Genomic DNA, 19,057 nt, shown 5'->3' with positions numbered 1-19,057 from the left:
TATTTATTTGAAAGGCAGAGTTACAGAGAGGCAAAGGCAGAGAGAGAGAGAGAGAGAGAGAGAGAGAGAGAGAGAGAGAGAGAGAGAAAGAGATATCTTCCATCCTCTTGTTTGCTCCCCAAATGGCCGCAATGGCCGGAGCTGGGCTGATCTGAAGCCAGGAGCCAGAAGCTTCTTCTAGGTCTCCCATGTGAGTACAGGGTCCCAAGCACTTGGTTCATCTTCTACTGCTTTCCCAGGCCATAGCAGAGAGCTGGATCGGAATTGGAGCAGCCAGGAATTGAACTGGCATCCATATGGGATGCTGGCACTGCAGGCTGCAGCTTCACCTGTTATGCCACAGCACTGACCCTTTCCATGAACTTTAGAAGACCACTCCTGTTCATGGATTTCAAATTATTTTTTGCACTAAATAAACATTTTAATTTCATTTTTCCACAGACTTTTTGAAGTGCCTCTGTATTTGGGAATAAAGAATAGAATTGCAACCAGGGGCACACGCACACTTAGGCCAGGGTGGCTTCTGGTATGTTCAAAGAACAAAGGAAAGGGGCCGGCACTGCTCAATAGGCTAATCCTCCGCCTGCGGCGCCGGCACACCAGGTTCTAGTCCCATTTGGGGCACCGGATTCTGTCCCGGTTGCCCCTCTTCCAGGCCAGCTCTCTGCTGTGGCCAGGGAGTGCAGTGGAGGATGGCCCAGGTGCTTGGGCCCTGCACCCCATGGGAGACCAGGATAAGCACCTGGCTCCTGCCATCGGATCAACACAGTGGGCCGGCCGCTGCACACCAGCCGCGGCAGCCATTGGAGGGTGAACCAATGGCAAAGAAAGACCTTTCTCTCTGTCTCTCTCTCTCTCACTGTCCACTCTGCCTGTCCAAAAACAAACAAACAAACAAACAAAAACAACAACAAAGGAAAGGTTTGGGGTTTAATTAAGACAGAAATTGTGCAAGTTGTTTGAGGAGCTGGCAAGCTGTAATTGGCAAGCTGCAGCAGTTACTCAGTAAAGTTAGTCTTAAGGTCATATACCTGGCAATTCCATTGACAGTTGCTAAGAAGAAAAAATATACTCTTAAAGATAAGGCGGGCAGCTTTGCTAGTTTGGTCTATTGGGAAAGTTTCTCTAACAGTTGTTTCTGACCAGAATGTTTTCTCCCCTTGGCCTCTCAATTCTATTTTAGATAGGTATGGCAAGAATGTTATTATTTGTATGCTCTTTTTCCACAACACCCAGTTGGTATCTGCTGGAGAATTGGTTGATGTGTAGGCAAACTGCCCCACACACCTTGTTACAGAAATATGTTATGATGGTATAATAGGAGAAAAATAGCCCCCAGGCTAGGATATTCTTTTGCCTGTTCCCTAACTTTGAGAAGTGTGGAATTTCTGATCCTTTACATAGCCTTGATTTCATTTAGGTTCTATTAAGAGAAACTTAGCTAGATTGTTTAGTTATTGTGTAATTCTAAAGGTCCTTGACTAAAAGAGTGTGTCTTTTTATTGATTTCTTTTTTAGGTAATCTCCCAAATGGGGTTAAAACATAAGGTTTGTGTAACCCCTGTTATTTGTCAGCAGGTGAATCTACAAAAATAGGATGTTTTGTGACAGTTTCAGGAATGTGTCTGTGCACTTGATTCCTTATAACAATCCTAAATATGCAGAAAAGTTTTTTATAGTTGAGATCATGGAAACCTTTCCTATGGCAGTGATAGAAAAGAGAGTTGTGAACTGTACTTTGTTTAGGAAGTTGGTTGTATGGGATGTATGTGAAGTTATGGCATCATAATGTAACTTTAGCTCAGTCATGGAAACTAAGTAAATGTTTGCTATGAATTAAAACTGTAAAAGCTTAAAGCATGGCGCATAAAATTCCAGATGTGTTGAAGCTGCTTGAGAGGCTGAGCTACAGGTCCCTCAGCATAGCTGGAGTTCTTGCCTTGGAAATGGGGATGTAATGGGAATGTGAAGGCAGAAGAAGCTGAAGAAGGTGGAGGCCTGATTTTAGAGGGATATTTGCTCGGAAGAGTGGATGTTTTTCTCAGGAAACTTTTTCAGAGCTGTGTGTGTCCATCTCTAACCTCTCAGTTCCTGCATTTCTTTATCTGTAATACAGATATACTAACAAGACCTAATTTATTAAATTTTGGGAAGAATAAATTTAAATTCCATAAAGTTCTTGGGGAAAAAAAAAGCCAGACATAGAGTGAATTTCCTGCTAAGTGTTAACTGATGATTATAACACTGAGAAGCTGCTGACTACCTAAAGATTTCTGTAATGTGGGGAGGGTATTTGACCTAATGTTTTTCTTTTTTTTTAAGATTTTTTATTTATTTATTTGAAAGTCAGAGTTAAACAGAAGGGAAACAGAGAGAGAGAGAGGACTTCCATCTGCTGATTCACTCCCCAGATGGCTGCAACGGCTGGAGCTGTGCCGATCTCCGGGAGCTTCTTCTGGGTCTCCTGCAGGTGCAGGGCCCAAGGACTTGGGCCATCTTCCACTGCTTTCCCAGGCCATAGCAGAGAGCTGGATCGGAAGAGGAGCAGTTGGGTCTTGAACCAGTGCCCATATGGGATGCTAGATCTTCAGGCCAGTGCTTTAACCCACTGCGCCGGCCCCAACATAGTGGTTTAAGACACCTGTTTAAGGTCCAGTGCCTGAGGCGACTCCTTGGGCCCCCTGCACCTGCATGGGAGAACCAGATGAAGCTCCTGGCTCCTGGCCTTGGATCAGCGCAGCTCCGGCCATTGTGGCCAGTTAATTGGGGAGTGAGGAGTGAACCATCGGATGGAAGACCTCTCTCTATCTCTGCCTCTCCTCTCTCTCTGTGTAACTCTGACTTTCAAATAAATAAATAAATCTTTAATGGCGCAGGTAGTTGAGTTCCTGCCACCTATGTGGGTGGTCTGGAAAGCTTTGGCTTGGCCCAGCCCCCTGTCATTGCAGGCTGGATAAGAGCTTTTCTCTCTCTCCCTCAAACAAACAAACAAAAAAATCCATAACTAGGCAGCTAACAGAAATAAGGATTACAGGAATTATTATGGAAACATTCATACCCAAAATGAAAATGAAAAGTTTTAAGAAATGTAAAATAAGACAACAGAATGCGAATTGGTACAAAAATGCTCATATATTGGTAGAATGCTTTTGTTGTGTATTTTGGTAACATCTATCAAAAGTTTAAATGTATTGCCCTTTAACCTAGTGATTAAGATGACAACTATAATGTTTGTTTAAAAAAAAAAGAAAACTAGAGGCCGGCGCCGCAGCTCACTAGGCTAACCTTCCGTCTTGCGGCGCCGGCACACCGGGTTCTAGTCCCAGTCGGGGCGCCGGATTCTGTCCCGGTTGCCCCTCTTCCAGGCCAGCTCTCTGCTGTGGCCAGGGAGTACAGTGGAGGATGGCCCAAGTACTTGGGCCCTGCACCCCATGGGAGACCAGGAGAAGCACCTGGCTCCTGCCATTGGATCAGCGGCCATTGGAGGGTGAACCAACGGCAAGGGAAGACCTTTCTCTCTCTCTCTCTCTCTCTCTCACTGTCCACTCTGCCTGTCAAAAAATTAAAAAAAAAAAAAAAAAACTAGAAACAATTAAACGTCCATTAGTACAATACAATAAAACCTGTGTATCTACTAAAATTATGTAATTGCAAGATATGCTGTTAGATTTTTTAAATGATTTATTTATTTATTTGAAAGATTTATATAGAGAGAGGAGAGACAGAGATATTCCTCCTGCTGGTTTACTCCCTAAATGGTTGCAGTAGCCAGGGCTGGGCCAGGCTGAAGTTAGGAGTCAGGTCTACGATGTGGGTGCAGGGACTCAAGGACTTGGTACATCTTCCGCTGCTTTCCCAGGCACATTAGCAGGGACCTGGATCAGAAGTGGAGCAGCCAGGACTCGAACAGTGATTTTACCTGCTATGCTACAGCACTGGCCCCCACTGTTAGGCTTTTAGAAAACAAGGTGAATTTCTCCGTCTCCATTTATTTGTATCTTTGACAATTTGAGGGAACATGGTCTCTCATTTTTTTTCTTTTAAGATTTATGTCTTTATTTGAGAGGCAGAGTTAGAGAGAGAGAGAGGGAGAGACAGATCTATCTTCCATCAGGTGGCTCACTCCCCAAATGGCTACCACTGCTGCGGCTATGTCAAGGCTGAAGCCAGGAGCAGGGAACTCCATCCTGGTCTCCCATATGGGTGTAGGGGCTCAAGTATTTGTACCATCTTCCATTGCTTTCCCAGGTGTACTAGCAGCAAGCTGGATTGGAAGTGGAGCAACTGGGACAAACCAGTGCCCATATGGGATGTGGGCATCAAAGGTGGTGCCTTAACCCACTGTACCACAGTGTTGGCTCTGGTATCTCATTTTCATTTTGATTTTGGATGAGAGTGAATATTTAGTATTTAGGTTTTTTGGTCATTATCAGTTGGGTTGATAGTGTTTGAGTCTAAGACTGCTTTATAGGTAGTATATTAATCATTGTCAGATGAGTACCATCTTTAAAATATTTACTTATTTATTTGAAAGGGAGAGTGACAGAGAGAGAAAAAGAGAAAAAGAGAGAGAGAGATATCGTCCATCTGCTAGTTCACTTCCTAAATGGCCACAATGGCTAAGCCTGGGCCAGGCTGAAACCAGGAGCCTTGACTGCCATTCGGGTCTCCCAAGTGGGTGACAGAGGCCAAGTACTTGTCTGTCTAATGCTGCTTTCCCAGGTGCATTAGTGGGGAGCTGGATAAGAAGTAGAGCAGCTGGGACTCAAACCAGCACTCTGATATGGAATGCTGGCATGGTAAGTAAGTGTTTAACCTGCTGTACTACCTTGACCTCTTAAATATGGTTTTTTTATTTGACAGGTAGAGTTACAGACAGTGAGAGAGAGAGAGAGAGACAGAGAGAAAGGTCTTCCTTTAGTAGGTTCACTCCCCAAATGGCCACCACAGCTGGCGCTGCGCCGATCCGAAGCCAGGAGCCAGGTGCCTCCACCTGGTCTCCCATGCGGGTGCAGGGCCCAAGCACTTGAGCCATCCTCCACTGCCTTCCCAGGCCACAGCAGAGAGCTGGAGTGGAAGAGGAGCAACTGGGACTAGAACCTGATGCTCATATGGGATGCCAGAGCTGCAGGCAGAGGATTAATCAAATGAGCCACGGCGCCGGCCCCTTAAATATTTTTTTCAAATGAGTATTTCTATTTCTGGTTAAAAGACTTTCCTATCTTCTTTAGTGCTTTTTTTTTCTATTAACTTATCTGGAACTAATTTTGTTGTGAAATTAATCCAGATTTTTCCACCTTGAATGGTTTCTTGTTATACTCTAGTTCTTTTAAGAAACAGTGTTGATTATTGGGTTTAGCAGTGTGGAGATATCCTTCGTGACTTTGACAAGAAAAGTTTCAGTAGAAATAGTAGGGGCCAGTGCCCTACTGATGTGGGTTCAAGAGGCAGGAGTTGGAGGCAGCTTGTATAGACAGCTCATGGAGTTTTGCTGTCAGTGAGAGCAGAAAAATGTATAGTAACTATAGGAGGATGTGGAGGACATGACAAATATGTTTTAAGATGAGAAAGAATGATAGCATTTGTGTATATGCTGTAGGAATGATACAGTAGTAAGGGAGGTGCTTTCCCAGGCACATTAGCAGGGAGCTGGATTGGAAATGGAGCAACTGGACTCAAACTGGCACCCATATGGGAAGCTGGTGTCACAGGTGGTAGCTTTATCTGCAATACCAGAACACTGGCCCCAAGTTTGACTTTTTTATGCCCCACATATAAATGAGATCCATGTGTCATTTGTCTTCTGTATGTGTATCTAGCTTAATTCACTTAACATTATGTCCTCCAGTTTTATCCTCATAATAGGATTCCTACTTAAAGGCTGAATAGTATTCTATTGTGTGTGAGTGTATACTAGACTTTCATCTATTGATGGATGCTTGGATTCACTTCTTATCTTGGCTATTATGAGTAATGCTTCAGTAAACATGGGAGTGCTAGTACCTCTTTGACTAACTGTTCATCTTTTGACTATATATCCAGTAATAGAATCCATAGATTGATGAATCGTATGGTAATCTGTTGTTAATTTTTGAGGAAGCTTCATTCTGTTTCCATAGTTGCATTTTGTAAATTTTCACTAATTATTTTCTATTTTTTAAAATTTTTATTATTATTTTTCAAAATATCTCCTTTATTTTTTTTTAAGATTTATTTATTTATTTGAAAGAGTTACATGGAGAGAGAAAGAGAGGCAGAGGGAGAGAGGTCTTCCATATGCTGGTTTACTCTGCATCTGGCTGCGTCAGCCGGAGCTGTACCAATCCGAAGTTAGGAGAGGGAAGCTCCTTCTGGGTCTCCCACATGGGTGTAGGGGCCCAAGGACTTGGGCCATCTTCTACTGCTTTTTCAGGCCATAGCAGAGAGCTGGATCAGAAGTGGGGCAGCTGGGACTCGAACCGGCTCCCATATGGGATGCCAGCACTGCAGACGGCAACTTTACCCACTGAGCCACAGAAAATAGCTATTTTCTATTTTTAAAGTATACTTCACATTTATCAGTTTATTTAGGGTTTATTTTCTTCCTCATAATTATTTTGATCCAGCATTTTCTTAGATATTTGGATATTCTTTTTTCTTTTATTCTTCTGATGTCCTTGATAATGATTTTGTCTACTTGCCTTTCTCACTTCCTGTGATGTTTTTCAGTTTCATCCATTTTGTTGCAAAGGCAAGACTTCTTTCTTTTTTACCTGTGTGTAGTATTCCATAATACACATAACCCATTATTTCTTTATTCAATCTTAAGTTGATGGACATTTGGGTTGATTCCATATCTTAGCTATTGTGAATTGAGCTGCAATAAACATTGGGGTACAGATAACTTTTTCATATGCTGATTTCATTTCTCTTGGGTAAATTCCCAGGAGTAGGATGGCTGAGTCATATGGTAGGTCTATATTCAGATTTCTTAGGTATCTCCATGCTGTCTTCCACAGTGGCTGTAACAGTTTACATTCCTACCAGCAGAGGATTAGGGTACCTTTTTCCTCACGTGCTCGCCATCATTTGTTTTTTGATTTCTGTATGAAAGTTATCCTAACAGAGGTGAGTTTTTATTATGGTTTTGATTTGCATTTCCCTGATGGCCAGTGATTCTGAGCATTTTTTCATTTGTCTGTTGGCCATTTGTATTTCCTTTTTTGAAAAATGTCTGTTTAATTCCTTTGCCCGTTTCTTAACTGGATTGATTGTTTTGTTGTCGTTGAGTTTCTTGATCTCTTTACATATTATGGTTATTAATTCTTTATCAGTTGTATAGTTGGCAAATAATTTCTCCCATTCTGTTGGTTGCCTCTTTACTTTCCTGTTTCTTTTGCTGTGCAGAAGCTTCTCAATTTGATGTAATCTGGTTTGTCAATTTTGGCTTTGATTGCCTGTGATTCTGGAGTCTTTTCCAAGAACTATTTGCCTATCCCAATGTCTTGCAGAGTTTCCTTAATGTTCTCTAATAATTTGATGGTATCGGTTTGTAGATTTAGGTCTTTAATCCACTTGAGTAGATTGCTGTGTAAGATGTAAGGTATGGGTCTTGCTTCATACTTCTTCCTCATGTGGAGATCCAATTTTCCCAGCACCGTTTATTGAAGAGACTGTACCTGTTCCAGGGATTGATTTTAGCTCCTTTGTCAAAGATAAGTTGGTTGTAAATGCATGGGTTGATTTCTGTTATGTTCCAGTGGTCTATCAATCTGTTTTTGTACAGTACCAGGCTGTTTTGATTATAACTGCCTTGTAGTATGTCTTGAAATCTAGTACTTGAAGCCTCTGGCTTTGTTTCTGTGGTATAAGATTGCTTTAACTATTCTGGGTCTCCTGTGTTTCCATATGAATTTCAGCATCATTTTTCTATATCTGAGAAGAATGTCGGTGTTTTAATTGGTGTCTCATTGAATCTGTAAGTTGTTTTCAGTAATACGAACATTTTGATGATATTGATTGTTCCAATCCATGAACATGGGAGATTTTTAGTTTCTTGTGTCTTCTTCTGTTTCTTTCTTTAATGTTTTCTAATTCTCATTGTAGAGATCTTTGACATCCTTGTTTAAATTTATTCCAAGGTGTTTAATTTTTTTTTTGTAGCTGTTGTGAATGGGATTGATTTTAGAAGTTCTTTCTCAACTGTGGCATTGTCTGTGTATACAAAGGCTGTGGATTTTATATTCTGCCACTTACCAAACTATTTTATAAGTTGCAATAGTGTTTTCATCTCTAATTTTATTGAGTTGTAGCTTCTCTTTCCTTTTTTTGGTTAGTTAAGCCAGTGGTGTTCAATTTTGTTTATTTTGTCAAAAAAACTTCATTTTGCTAATCTTTTGTATTGTTTTTATTTGTTTCAATTTTTCTTATTTCTTCTCCAATTTTAATCATTCCTTTTCTCCTACTAGTTTTGAGTTTGGTTTGCTGTTGTTTTTCTAGGTCTTTGAGATACACTGATAGCTCATTTATTTGGTTACTTTCCAGTTTCTTGATGTAGGCACCAATTGCCATAAACTTTCCTCTTAACACTGCTTTTGTTGTATCCCATAAGTTTTTTTTTTTTTTTTAAGATTTATTTATTTATTTGGAAGGCATAGTTACAGAGAGGCAGAGGCAAAAAGAGAGTGAGAGAGAGGAAATCTTTCATCTGCTCACTCCCCAAATATCCGCAACGAACAGAGCTGGGCCTATCCGAAGTCAGGAGCCAGGAGTTTCCTCGTGGTCTCTCACATGGGTGAAGGAGCCTAAGCACTTGTACCATCCTCTACTGCCTTCCCAGGCCATAGCAGAGAGCTGGATTGGAAGTGGAGCAGCCGGGATTCAAACCATCACCCAGATGGGTTGTGGGCACCACAGGCGGCAGCTTTGCCTGCTACGCTACAGATCCCTTAACATTTTTTTTAAACAGCCAGGTGCCCTGTAATTAAGATCATATATGTTTATAATAGTCACATGTTCCTGTTGAATTGATCCCTTAATGATTACATAGTGCCCTTCTTGGTCTCTTAACAGTTTTGTTGTTGTTGTTGTTGTTGTTGTTGTTAATGGCTATTTTATCTGATCTTAGGATGGCTACACCAGCTCTTTTTTAGTTTCCATTAGCGTAGAATATCTTTTTCCATCCTTTCTCTTTCAGCATGGGTGTATCTTTGTTGGTGAGATGTATTTCTTGTAGGCAGCAAATAATGGGTTTTGTTTTTTAATCCATTCAGGCAGTCTCTATCTTTTTATTGGGGAGTTGAGTTACATTCAAGGTGACTATTGATAAGTAACGACTTGGCCCTGCCATTTTTCCATGAATATTCCTATTGTTTACTTTGGGTTTCCTTTGTATTTTTACTGGCCTTTATCTTCTTTCGTAGTGAGACTGTGTGCTTCTGTGTGTAGTACATCCTTGAGCATCTTTTGTAAGGCTGGATGAGTGGTGACAAATTCTTTCAATTTCTGTTTGTTATGGAAAGTCTTTATTTCACCTTCATGCATAAATGAGGACTTTGCAGGGTACAGTATTCTGGGTTGACAGGTTTTTTTCCTCTTAAGACTTGGAATATATCTCACCCTTTTCCCCTTGTTTCTGATGAGAAGTCAGTTGTGAGTCTAATTGGATATCCTCTGAAAGTAATCTGGCATTTCTGTCATGCACGTTTTAGAATCTTTTCTTTGTTTTACTGTGGAGAGTTTGACTACAATGTGTTGTGATGAAGATCTTTTCTGGTCATGTCTATGAGGAGTTCTGTGTGCTTACTGTACTTGGATGTTCTTTCTTTCTCCAAATGTGGGAAGTTTTCTGTAATTCTTTCATTAAAAGGGCTTTCTAATCCCTTCTTTGTTTCCAAGTCTTCAGGAACTCCTAAAACCCATATGTTGGGTTGTTTGGTAATATCCCATATAAATCTCCAACACTATTTTTTAGTTTTGTAATTTCTTCTTCTGTTTTTTTTTTTTTTTTTTTTTGGTCTGACTGTATAATTTCCAGAGATTAGTCTTTTTTTCTTTTTCCACAGGTAGAGTTATAGACAGTGAGAGAGAGACAGAGAGAAAGGTCTTCCTTCCGTTGGTTCACTCCCCACTTGGCTGCAACGGCCGGAGCTGCACTGATCCAGAGCCAGGAGCCAGGAGCTTCTTCCGGGTCTTCCACCTGGCTTCTGGCTTTGGATTGGAGCAGCGCCAGCCATGGTAGCCATTTGAGGAGTGAACCAATGGAAGGAAGACCTTTCTCTCTGTCTCTCTTTCTTACTGTCTGTCTGTCAAATAAAAAAATTAAAAAAAAAAAATTAGCATGAGTGTTAAGTTTAAGTAAATCTTTCATGAAACTTGGATGAGAAGTGTGATATTGATTTCCAAGCTAAATTAACAATGGCTTATATCTAATTTCTTATTTATAAATGAAAGGTTAAACAAGAAACACTTAAAATTAATGTTTTGTAAAACTCTGTAATACTATTACAGAGTTAAGAGTTACATGTAAATTCCCAGCTGCTGTAATTTAAGCAGATATTTTGGAGTTCTGCCCACATTTAAATGAGAACTGTGTTAGTGTTATCTGCAGATGGCTACAATGGCTGGTGCTGGGCCAGGCCAAAGCCAGGTGTCCAGAGCTCTCTCTAGGTGTCCCATGTGGGTGCAGGAGCCCAAGCACCCAGACCGTCCTCTGCTGCTTCTTCCAGGTACATCAGCAGGGATCTGAAGTGGAGCAGCTGGGACACGAACTGTCGTCCACATTGGGATGCTAGTGTTGCAGGCAGTGGCTTAACCCATTATGCTACAGTGCTGGACCCTGATGAAGTCTTGTTTGTTCTGTGCAATCTTTTTTTTTTTTTTTTTTTTTTTTTTGACAGGCAGAGTGGACAGTGAGAGAGAGAGAGACAGAGAGAAAGGTCTTCCTTTGCCGTTGGTTCACCCTCCAATGGCCGCCGCGGATGGCGCGCTGCGGCCGGCGCACCGCGCTGATCCGATGGCAGGAGCCAGGAGCCAGGTGCTTTTCCTGGTCTCCCATGGGGTACAGGGCCCAAGCACCTGGGCCATCCTCCACTGCACTCCCTGGCCACAGCAGAGAGCTGGCCTGGAAGAGGGGCAACCGGGACAGAATCCGGCGCCCCAACCGGGACTAGAACCCGGTGTGCCGACGCCGCTAGGCGGAGGATTAGCCTAGTGAGCCGCGGCGCCGGCTTGTTCAATCTTTCCTTAACAAGAACCTTCCCCTTGTCCACCCTGTCTCCTCAGTGTAGCTTGTAGATTGCAGTGCTTTTCTTAAGTAACCCTTATGTAGTGTCCATACCCAGTGCCTTCGTTATTCACCTCATTACATCTCATTATCTGGGCATTATTTCATCTTACATCATCACAAGAAAAATGGTAGGTAATAGAGTAATAAGATATTTTGAGAGAAAAAGACCACATTTGCATATTATTTATTATAATAGGTTGTAATCTTTTTATTAATAGTTAATGTTGGTAGTCTCTTGCTTTGCCTAGTTTATAAATAAAGCTTTATCATAGGTATGTAAGTACAGGAAAAAATACAATGTATATAGGGGTCAATGCTGCCCATGATTTTAGACATCTATTTGTGATCTTGAAACATAGCCCTCTCAGATGAGAGTGGACCACTTACTGTATTCATGGTTGTGCAGCTATCATCTCAATTTTAGAACATTTTCACTACAGATTAAGAAGCCCCATATTTATTAATAGTTAAACTCTACTTCTCTTCCCTCCTCCTCTAGCATACTCCCACTAGTCTTTTCTTTCCCTATGGTTGTAAAATGTAAACCCAGAAGCAACAAAAGGGACTTCCTGGATATTATTGCATCTTTTTGTAAACAAATAACATAAATTGTTTGGAGATCAAGAAGCAGTGTTTTTTAATCTTTAAAACATTTATTTTATTGGCATACAATAGTTGTACATATTTACAGGGTACCACTTTATGATCAACTCAGGGTAACTAATTTTTCAGCCTCCTTGTTTTTTTAATTAAAAAATAAATTAATTTTGAGAGAGGAGCAGAAAAGGAGAGGTTAGAAAGCAAGAGTTTGGTTTTGAAACTGTGGAGAAGGAAACTTAATCCTGTGGTCTTTGACATTTGAAAAATGGTCTTCTCAAGTTTCAGTGCTTAATGTTCTTCCTGTTGGGCTCCTTCATTTCTTCTGAGCAATAATTAACTATTTCCTGTACCATTATACTTTGATTTAAAAAAATTAGTTGAGAGGTAGAGAAAGAGAACAAGCTCCCATTTGCTGTTTCACTCCCCACATGCCCAAAAAAAGCAGGGACTAGGCCAGGCTGAAACTGGCAACTGCTGCTGAGAACTCAAGTTCAATCCAAATCTCCCAGGTTGGTGCCAGGAACCCAATTACTTGAGCCATCACTATGCCACCCAAGTTCTACATTACCAGGAAGTTGGAGTCAGGACCCAGAACCCTGTATATATCCCAGTTACTATGTTATGAGATGCAAGAATCTTAACTATAAAGCCAAATGCTTTCTGTCTCTCCCTCTGTCTCCATAACTCTGATTTTCAGATAAATAAATCTTTTTTAAAGATTTTTTAAAAATTTATTTGAAAGGCAGAGTTAGGAGGAGGAGGAAGAAGAGGAGGGAGGGAGGGAGGGAGGGAGGGAGAGAGAGAGAGAGAGAGAGAGAGAAATCTTCCATCTGCTGGTTCGCTTTCCAAATGATTGCAACGGCCAGGGCTGCGCCATGCTGAAACCAGGAGTCCTGAGCTTACTCTGGGTCTCCCATGTGGGTGTAGGGCCCAAGGATTTGGGGCATCTTCCTCTGCTTTCCCATGTGGATGGAGCTGGATTCAAAGTGGAGCAGCTGAGTCTCAAATTGGTGCCCATATGGGATGCCAGTTGCAAGTGGAGGCTTAATCTGCCATGCCATAATGCTGGCCCCATAAATAAATCTTTAAAAAAAAAAAGGTTTCTTCCTTCAGTTGGGTAGCTGACTCCAGGTTGGAGTTAGCATAGTTTATCACGAAGCAGCATTCCTTGTATTCTTGCTTCATTGGTGAGTAGTGAGTAGGGAAGCAGGAGGCTGGAATACTCACACTTGCAAAAGTAAGGAGGCCTTTATAAAGCCTCAGGGCGGAGCATCTTGTTTCTTCAGTTCCTTGGTAGAATTGCCTGTGATTTACTTTCTTTCCCTTCTGTGTTTTAAAGGTACAATTAATTACCTGAGACTTGGCTGTTTCCTGTCCAAGGCCCTAACGTACTCAGTGGGAACCATCCCTCTAACATGGCTCATGTTGTTTCAGAAGTAGCAGGTTTCTGGCTTCAGCCTAAGAATAAAAGCTGTTGCTGCCAGTTCTGTTCTGTTTTGATAAGAAGTTTTTTTTTTTTTAATTTAGTAAATATAAATTTCCAAAGTACAGTTTATGGATTACAATGGCTCCCCCACCCCCAATAACTTCCCTCCCACTCGCACCCCTCCCATCTCCCACTACCTCTCCCATTCCATTCACATCAAGATTCATTTTCAATTATCTTTATATACAGAAGATCGATTTAGTATATATTAAGTAAAGATTTCATCAGTTTGCACCCACACAGAAACACAAAGTGTAAAATACTGTTTGAGTACTAGTTATAGCATTACTTCACATTGGACAACACATTAAGGACAGATCCCACATGAGAAGTATAGTGTCTCTGTGGTGCAGCCGATTAACGCATTCGGCTGTTAACCGAAAGGTTGCTGGTTCGAGCCCACCCAGGGATGAGCCAAGCTTGATAAGAAGTTTTACATAGTTCTTAGTCAATGTTAGTAAATGCTAAGAACTGGCTATATTTATTATTATTATTACAAATATTTATGATCTTCCATTTCATTTTTTTTTGTTACCTAAGAGTGATTTAAGAAATAGAGAAAGTGATTTATCTCTTGGTTTTTGATTTGGGAATTTTGGTCTGAGAACTTCTGTTCATCCTAAATTTTATTTTCTATTTGGCTGTGTTTTTGTTCATGCTGTTGTGTATTTGCATAATTTAGATTGAAATTATAGCTCCTGGGGGAGCAGGGAGGGACACTAGTAAAATGTGATAGAAGAATATAGTAATAATAATACTTTTCTCTTTCCTTTTTGCTTTTTCAGTTTGAACAGAAAAGTGGTGCAGTTTTTGATGAAATTGTAGAGAACTGTAAGTACCATTTGAGGAAAAAAAAGTCATGTTTTTAGATAGTAGAAGTCTAGATAAACACTTATCTATTTGTTTTTAGCTAGGGCTGATTTATGTGTTACTTTAATTAGAATTATAGTCCATATTTCATCACATCATGTTAGTACTTGTAGCAGGTTAATTGAAATTGTAAAAGTCTTACACTTTATTTTTCAACAAGTATTTTATTCTTACAGTTACTGATGTGTTGAAATATTGCCATACCTTGTGCCAGTGTGAATTATATAGAAGATTATACTTATGGTTTTTTAAATTGTTTTTTGTTTACAGGGCTTCTATTTTTTTATATTCTTTTCTGTAGAGTTTAAAATTTTTTTGTTATAAAAGTAATACATTGAGTTTTGTAATTTGGAAATGAATAAAAATAGAAAATAAAAGCCTTTGTTATTACTATTCTCCAAAGATCACCAGTTTTAAAAACTTAATATATATCTTTCCAGACTTTTTTCTATGAATGTATATTCATATATGGTTTGATATATGGGATTGATGTACATATAGGTATTTATGGATACTGTTGGTTTTTACATTCAGTTGCATAGGTCTCATTCTATATCAATGATTATAAGCCAGTTGCATCCTTTTTAATGACTGTTCAGTATTTTCTTATGACTGTATTGTAATTAACGAGCTTCCTCTATTATACACATATAACTTATCCTTAACTTTTGATTATTATAAACAGTGTTGAATATGTCTTCCTGTACACATCTTTGTATATTTGTTGAAGTGTTTTTGTAGGGTAAATTATAAGATAGAATTGGTGAATTGTAAAGGACGTTTGTGCTGGTTTGTGAAGGATACATTTTGTTAGCTAGAATTCCCTAGTTAAGGGAAATGTTTTGTTCTTCTTTAAGTGCACTCCCACCAGTAGGATCCCTGAGTACCTTTTTTCTGCTTGGAAATAGTTTGGTAATTATTGAGTGGTAACAGTTTCTTTATACTACAGTCTAAATTTCAGTTACTTGATATGGAAAGGTAACTAGCTCTCCTCTCCAGCAAAAGGAGATTATGAGCCCGTTGTCTACATTGCTGCCATAGTGCCTTTGTGTTCCAGTGACATTTAGTTTTCCAGTGTATCCATTTTAAATTTCGAGTTCTAGAAGAAGGATACAGTTGGACCACCGTGATTCTGTCCTTCCTCTTTGAACCAGTCGTCTTTGGTCACAGACACAGGGTTGGAAAGTAAAGCATTGCTTTTAGAAGATGTCCTCTCTGCTATTGCTTGTCACATTCACCAAATCGCAGTGTGGGTTCACTCAGCTCTGTATGTTGTTGATAGAAATGAACCAAGTGGTTTTGCAATAGAAATTTTAATGTAAAGCTTTCTTTGTTAAAGTAGTACCAACAATCTTGAAGGCAGCAGGAATCTATCTTGAAGCTATGACCAAGCTACTGTACCTGGGACCCTACATCCAGCATTGGGGTTTATGTTTCTGGTACATAGTGCTTTTCTGTTCCAGTTCCTCAGACGTTATTAGGGTGGAGATTAACAAGCAGAACCTTTTACACCAAATGTTGGATGCAAATGGTGCAATAAATATTATTCTTTATTATATATATATTATATTATTTATTATTTCCTCCCCCTTTCTAATAGTTTAAAGGGATTTTGAAAGCTCTAGAGACTGAAAAGTGACTAGCGTGGGAGCAGGGACGGACCTCTCTTCATAAAGGGGATTCAAGAACATAGACACCTGTCCATGAGCGAGAAAGGTGAACTGCTGGATGGTGTTCAGAAAGTCTTTGGTACCAAAGATGGTCATTTGCGGCCTATCATTTTGTTAGGATCCATGTTCCAGGAAGAATAGATTGCTTGTGTGTCATCCAAGTGCCTCAAAACGTCTGGTGTAGCACTAAACTTGGGGGGTGCTCATTGCTGAAGCCCACTGGGACATGAGGTTTCAAGTATTTGTTTTATAGTTCAGAATCTCACCTGCTTGGATATAACCCATCTGAAACTTTCAGCAAAATATAGTATTTCAAAATATTCGAGGAAAAATAGAATTAAAATGTTTATTTAGATGCAAAAATTTTTGAAACCCATGTATAATTTTTTCATAATATGCATTTTTTTAATTTTTATTTTTTGACAGGTAGAGTGGACAGTGAGAGAGAGAGAGAGAAAGGTCTTCCTTTGCCGTTGGTTCACCCTCCAATGGCCGCCGCGGCTGGCGCGCTGCGGCCAGCACACCGCGCTGATCTGATGGAGGAGCCAGGTAGTTACCTGGTCACCCATGGGGTGCAGGGCCCAAGCACTTGGGCCATCCTCCACTGCACTCCCTGGCCACAGCAGAGAGCTGGACTGGAAGAGGGGCAACCGGGACAGAATCCGGCGCCCCGACCGGGACTAGAACCCGGTGTGCCGGCGCTGCAAGGCGGAGGATTAGCCTAGTGAGCCTCAGCGCCGGCCCATAATATGCATTTTTTAAAAAATGGCAGAGTTAGGGGAGAGACCGAGAGAGATCTTCCATTTACTGATTCACTCCCCAAATGGCTGCAGCTATGGGGCTGGGCCAGACTGAAGCCAGGAGTTTTATCTGAGTCTCCCACGTAGGTGGCAGAGGCCCAAACACTTGGGTCATCTTCCTTTTTTCCAATTTCTGTTTGTTTGCTTATTTGTTTTTTAAAAGATTTATTTATTTGAAAGGCAGAGTTACAGAGAGGCAGATGTGGAGAAAGAGAGAAAAGGTCTTCTACCTGCTGGTTCAATTCCCAGTGGCCACAGTGGGTGGAGTTGGGCCAATCGGAAGCCAGAAGCCAGGAGCTTTCACATGGGTGCAGGGGCCAAAGGACTTAGTCCATCCTCCACTGTTTTCCCTGCTATAGCAGAGAGCTGGATTGGAAGTGGAGCAGCCGGGACTCGAACCCATATGGATGCTGGTACTGCAGGAGATGGCTTATCCTCAATGCCACAGTGCCAGTTGGTCTATCTTCTGCTTTTCCAGGAGCACTTAGCAGAGAGCTAAATCAGAAGTGGAGTAGCTGGGACTTGCAGCTAGTCACTCATATGGGATTCTGTCATTGCAGGTGGTGACTTAATCTGCTGTGCCATAGTATAGGCCCTATAATATGCATTTCCTGTGAACTGTTTATCTGAAAAGCAGAGACGGAGGGAGAGATAGAACTTTTCCAAATTGCTGCTTACTCCCTAAACACAGCAGGCTTAAGTCAGGAGCCTGCAACTCATTCCAGGTGGCAGGAACCTAAGTACTACAGCCGTCACATCCTGCCTGTTAGGATGTGCATTTATTAACAGGAAGCTGGATCAGAAGACCACTTGTATGCATGGATTTCAAAATTTTTTGCACCAAAATAAACTTACCTTTAATTCTATTTCCATGAAATTTTTAAAGTACTGTTACATCTACTAATTATTCACACATAAACTGGTAGAGCCTAACCCCATCAGTGAGGGGTTTCAGAAATTCGGTTTGAACATGGAAAAAGCTGAGTTAACTTCGCAAGATATAGTGTGTTTGCTGAGAGAGATTTACAAGAAAAAGAAGAAAGGCTTTGATATTTTATACAGGTGAAAGGAGAAGGTACAGTTGTCCAACTTGTAGTTCATTTGTCAGGAGAATTTTTACTGTAAATATTTTAGGCTACATGGTGATTGAGGAAGTGAATGATAATAATGTGCATTATCTTCATTCACGTTCCCTTAACCATTGCTGGTCTATATGAAGCTCAAAAGAAGTTCAGATAGAATAGGGAATTTTTCTTAATTTAATGCATTTGGGTACTTGCTTCCTTAAATCAAGGGCTTTTATTCATTAAAGCTCTGAATATCAGATTGTCATTCAGACTTTATAGCATACTTTATAGCTTCAACAGAGTATTTATTACTCATTTGATTATGAAGTACAGTTAAATGGATTTAAAAGATTCTTCTTTTTTTTTTTTTTTAATTAGTTTTATCTATTTGAAAGAGTTACAGAGAGAGGTCTTCCATCCTCTGGTTCACTCCCCAGATGGCCGCAACAGCCAGAGCTGTGCCTATCCGAAGCCAGGAGCCAGGAACTTCCTCCAGGTCTCCCACGCGGTTGCAGGGGCCCAAGTATGAGGGCCATCCTCTCCTGCTATCCCAGGCCATAGCAGAGAGCTGGATCGGAAGAGGAGCAGCCGGGACTTGTGCTATACCAGTTTGTGAAGAACATTGCATGTATTACCTTTTTACAATTCTGATAATAATTTTTAATTAGGATGTTAAGTGTAATGTAAACATGATAGGACTGTCTAATATAAAAGAAGCCAGGATGGGATTGGTGCTGTGGCATAGCAGGTAATGCTGCTGCCTTCAGTGCTGGCATCCCATATGGGTACCTCTTTGAGTCTCTGCTACTCCCCTTCTGATCCCCTTCTTATCCAAGCTGATAGCTTGGGAAAGCAGTAGAAGATGGCTCAAGTGCTTAGGCAGGCACCTGTGTGGGAGACCAGGAAGAAGCTCCTGGTTCCTGGCTTTGGATCAGCTCAGCTCCTGCCATTGTGACCATTTGGGGAGTCAACCGGTGAATGAAGACCCCTCTCTCTGCCTTTTCCTCTCTCTGTAATTCTGCCTCTCAAGTAAGCAAGTAAATATTAAAAACAACAACAACAAAAAAACCAGGATGAGACTACTGCTCGTTTGTTATCAGGAATCCAGGGGCCTTTCAGCTTTTTGTATCATATCCTTAGTTCATGGCTTCTGTTTTCAGGTGGCCTGGTGTTCCTGTATAGTTGATGTGTCCTACATGGGATTGGGTAGGGAAGAGATCACAGATCTCAACAGGATCTTTTTTTTTTTTTTTTTTTTTTTTTTTTTTTTTTTTTTTTTTTTTTTTGGCAGGCAGAGT

General features: G+C 40.7%; 1 protein-coding gene across 11 annotated transcripts in view; it reads left to right on the top strand.

The window, feature by feature from the left end:
• ZMYM4 (zinc finger MYM-type containing 4) overlaps positions 1-19,057 on the top strand; it is a 184,213-nt gene that overhangs the window by 51,834 nt on the left and 113,322 nt on the right. For all 11 annotated transcript variants that reach the window (XR_011390787.1, XR_011390786.1, XM_051832150.2 and 8 more), the window contains one exon: positions 14,138-14,183. Coding sequence is in view for 5 of the 11 variants with exons in the window: in XM_051832150.2 (XP_051688110.2) it covers positions 14,138-14,183 (46 nt within the window). In the remaining 6 variants the exon portion in view is untranslated. The remainder of the gene's footprint in view (positions 1-14,137; positions 14,184-19,057) is intronic.

This window comes from Oryctolagus cuniculus, chromosome 7 (genome assembly GCF_964237555.1).
Source record: "Oryctolagus cuniculus chromosome 7, mOryCun1.1, whole genome shotgun sequence".
NCBI classification, from domain to species: domain Eukaryota; kingdom Metazoa; phylum Chordata; class Mammalia; order Lagomorpha; family Leporidae; genus Oryctolagus; species Oryctolagus cuniculus.
This window is presented reverse-complemented; position numbering and strand designations above follow the sequence as displayed.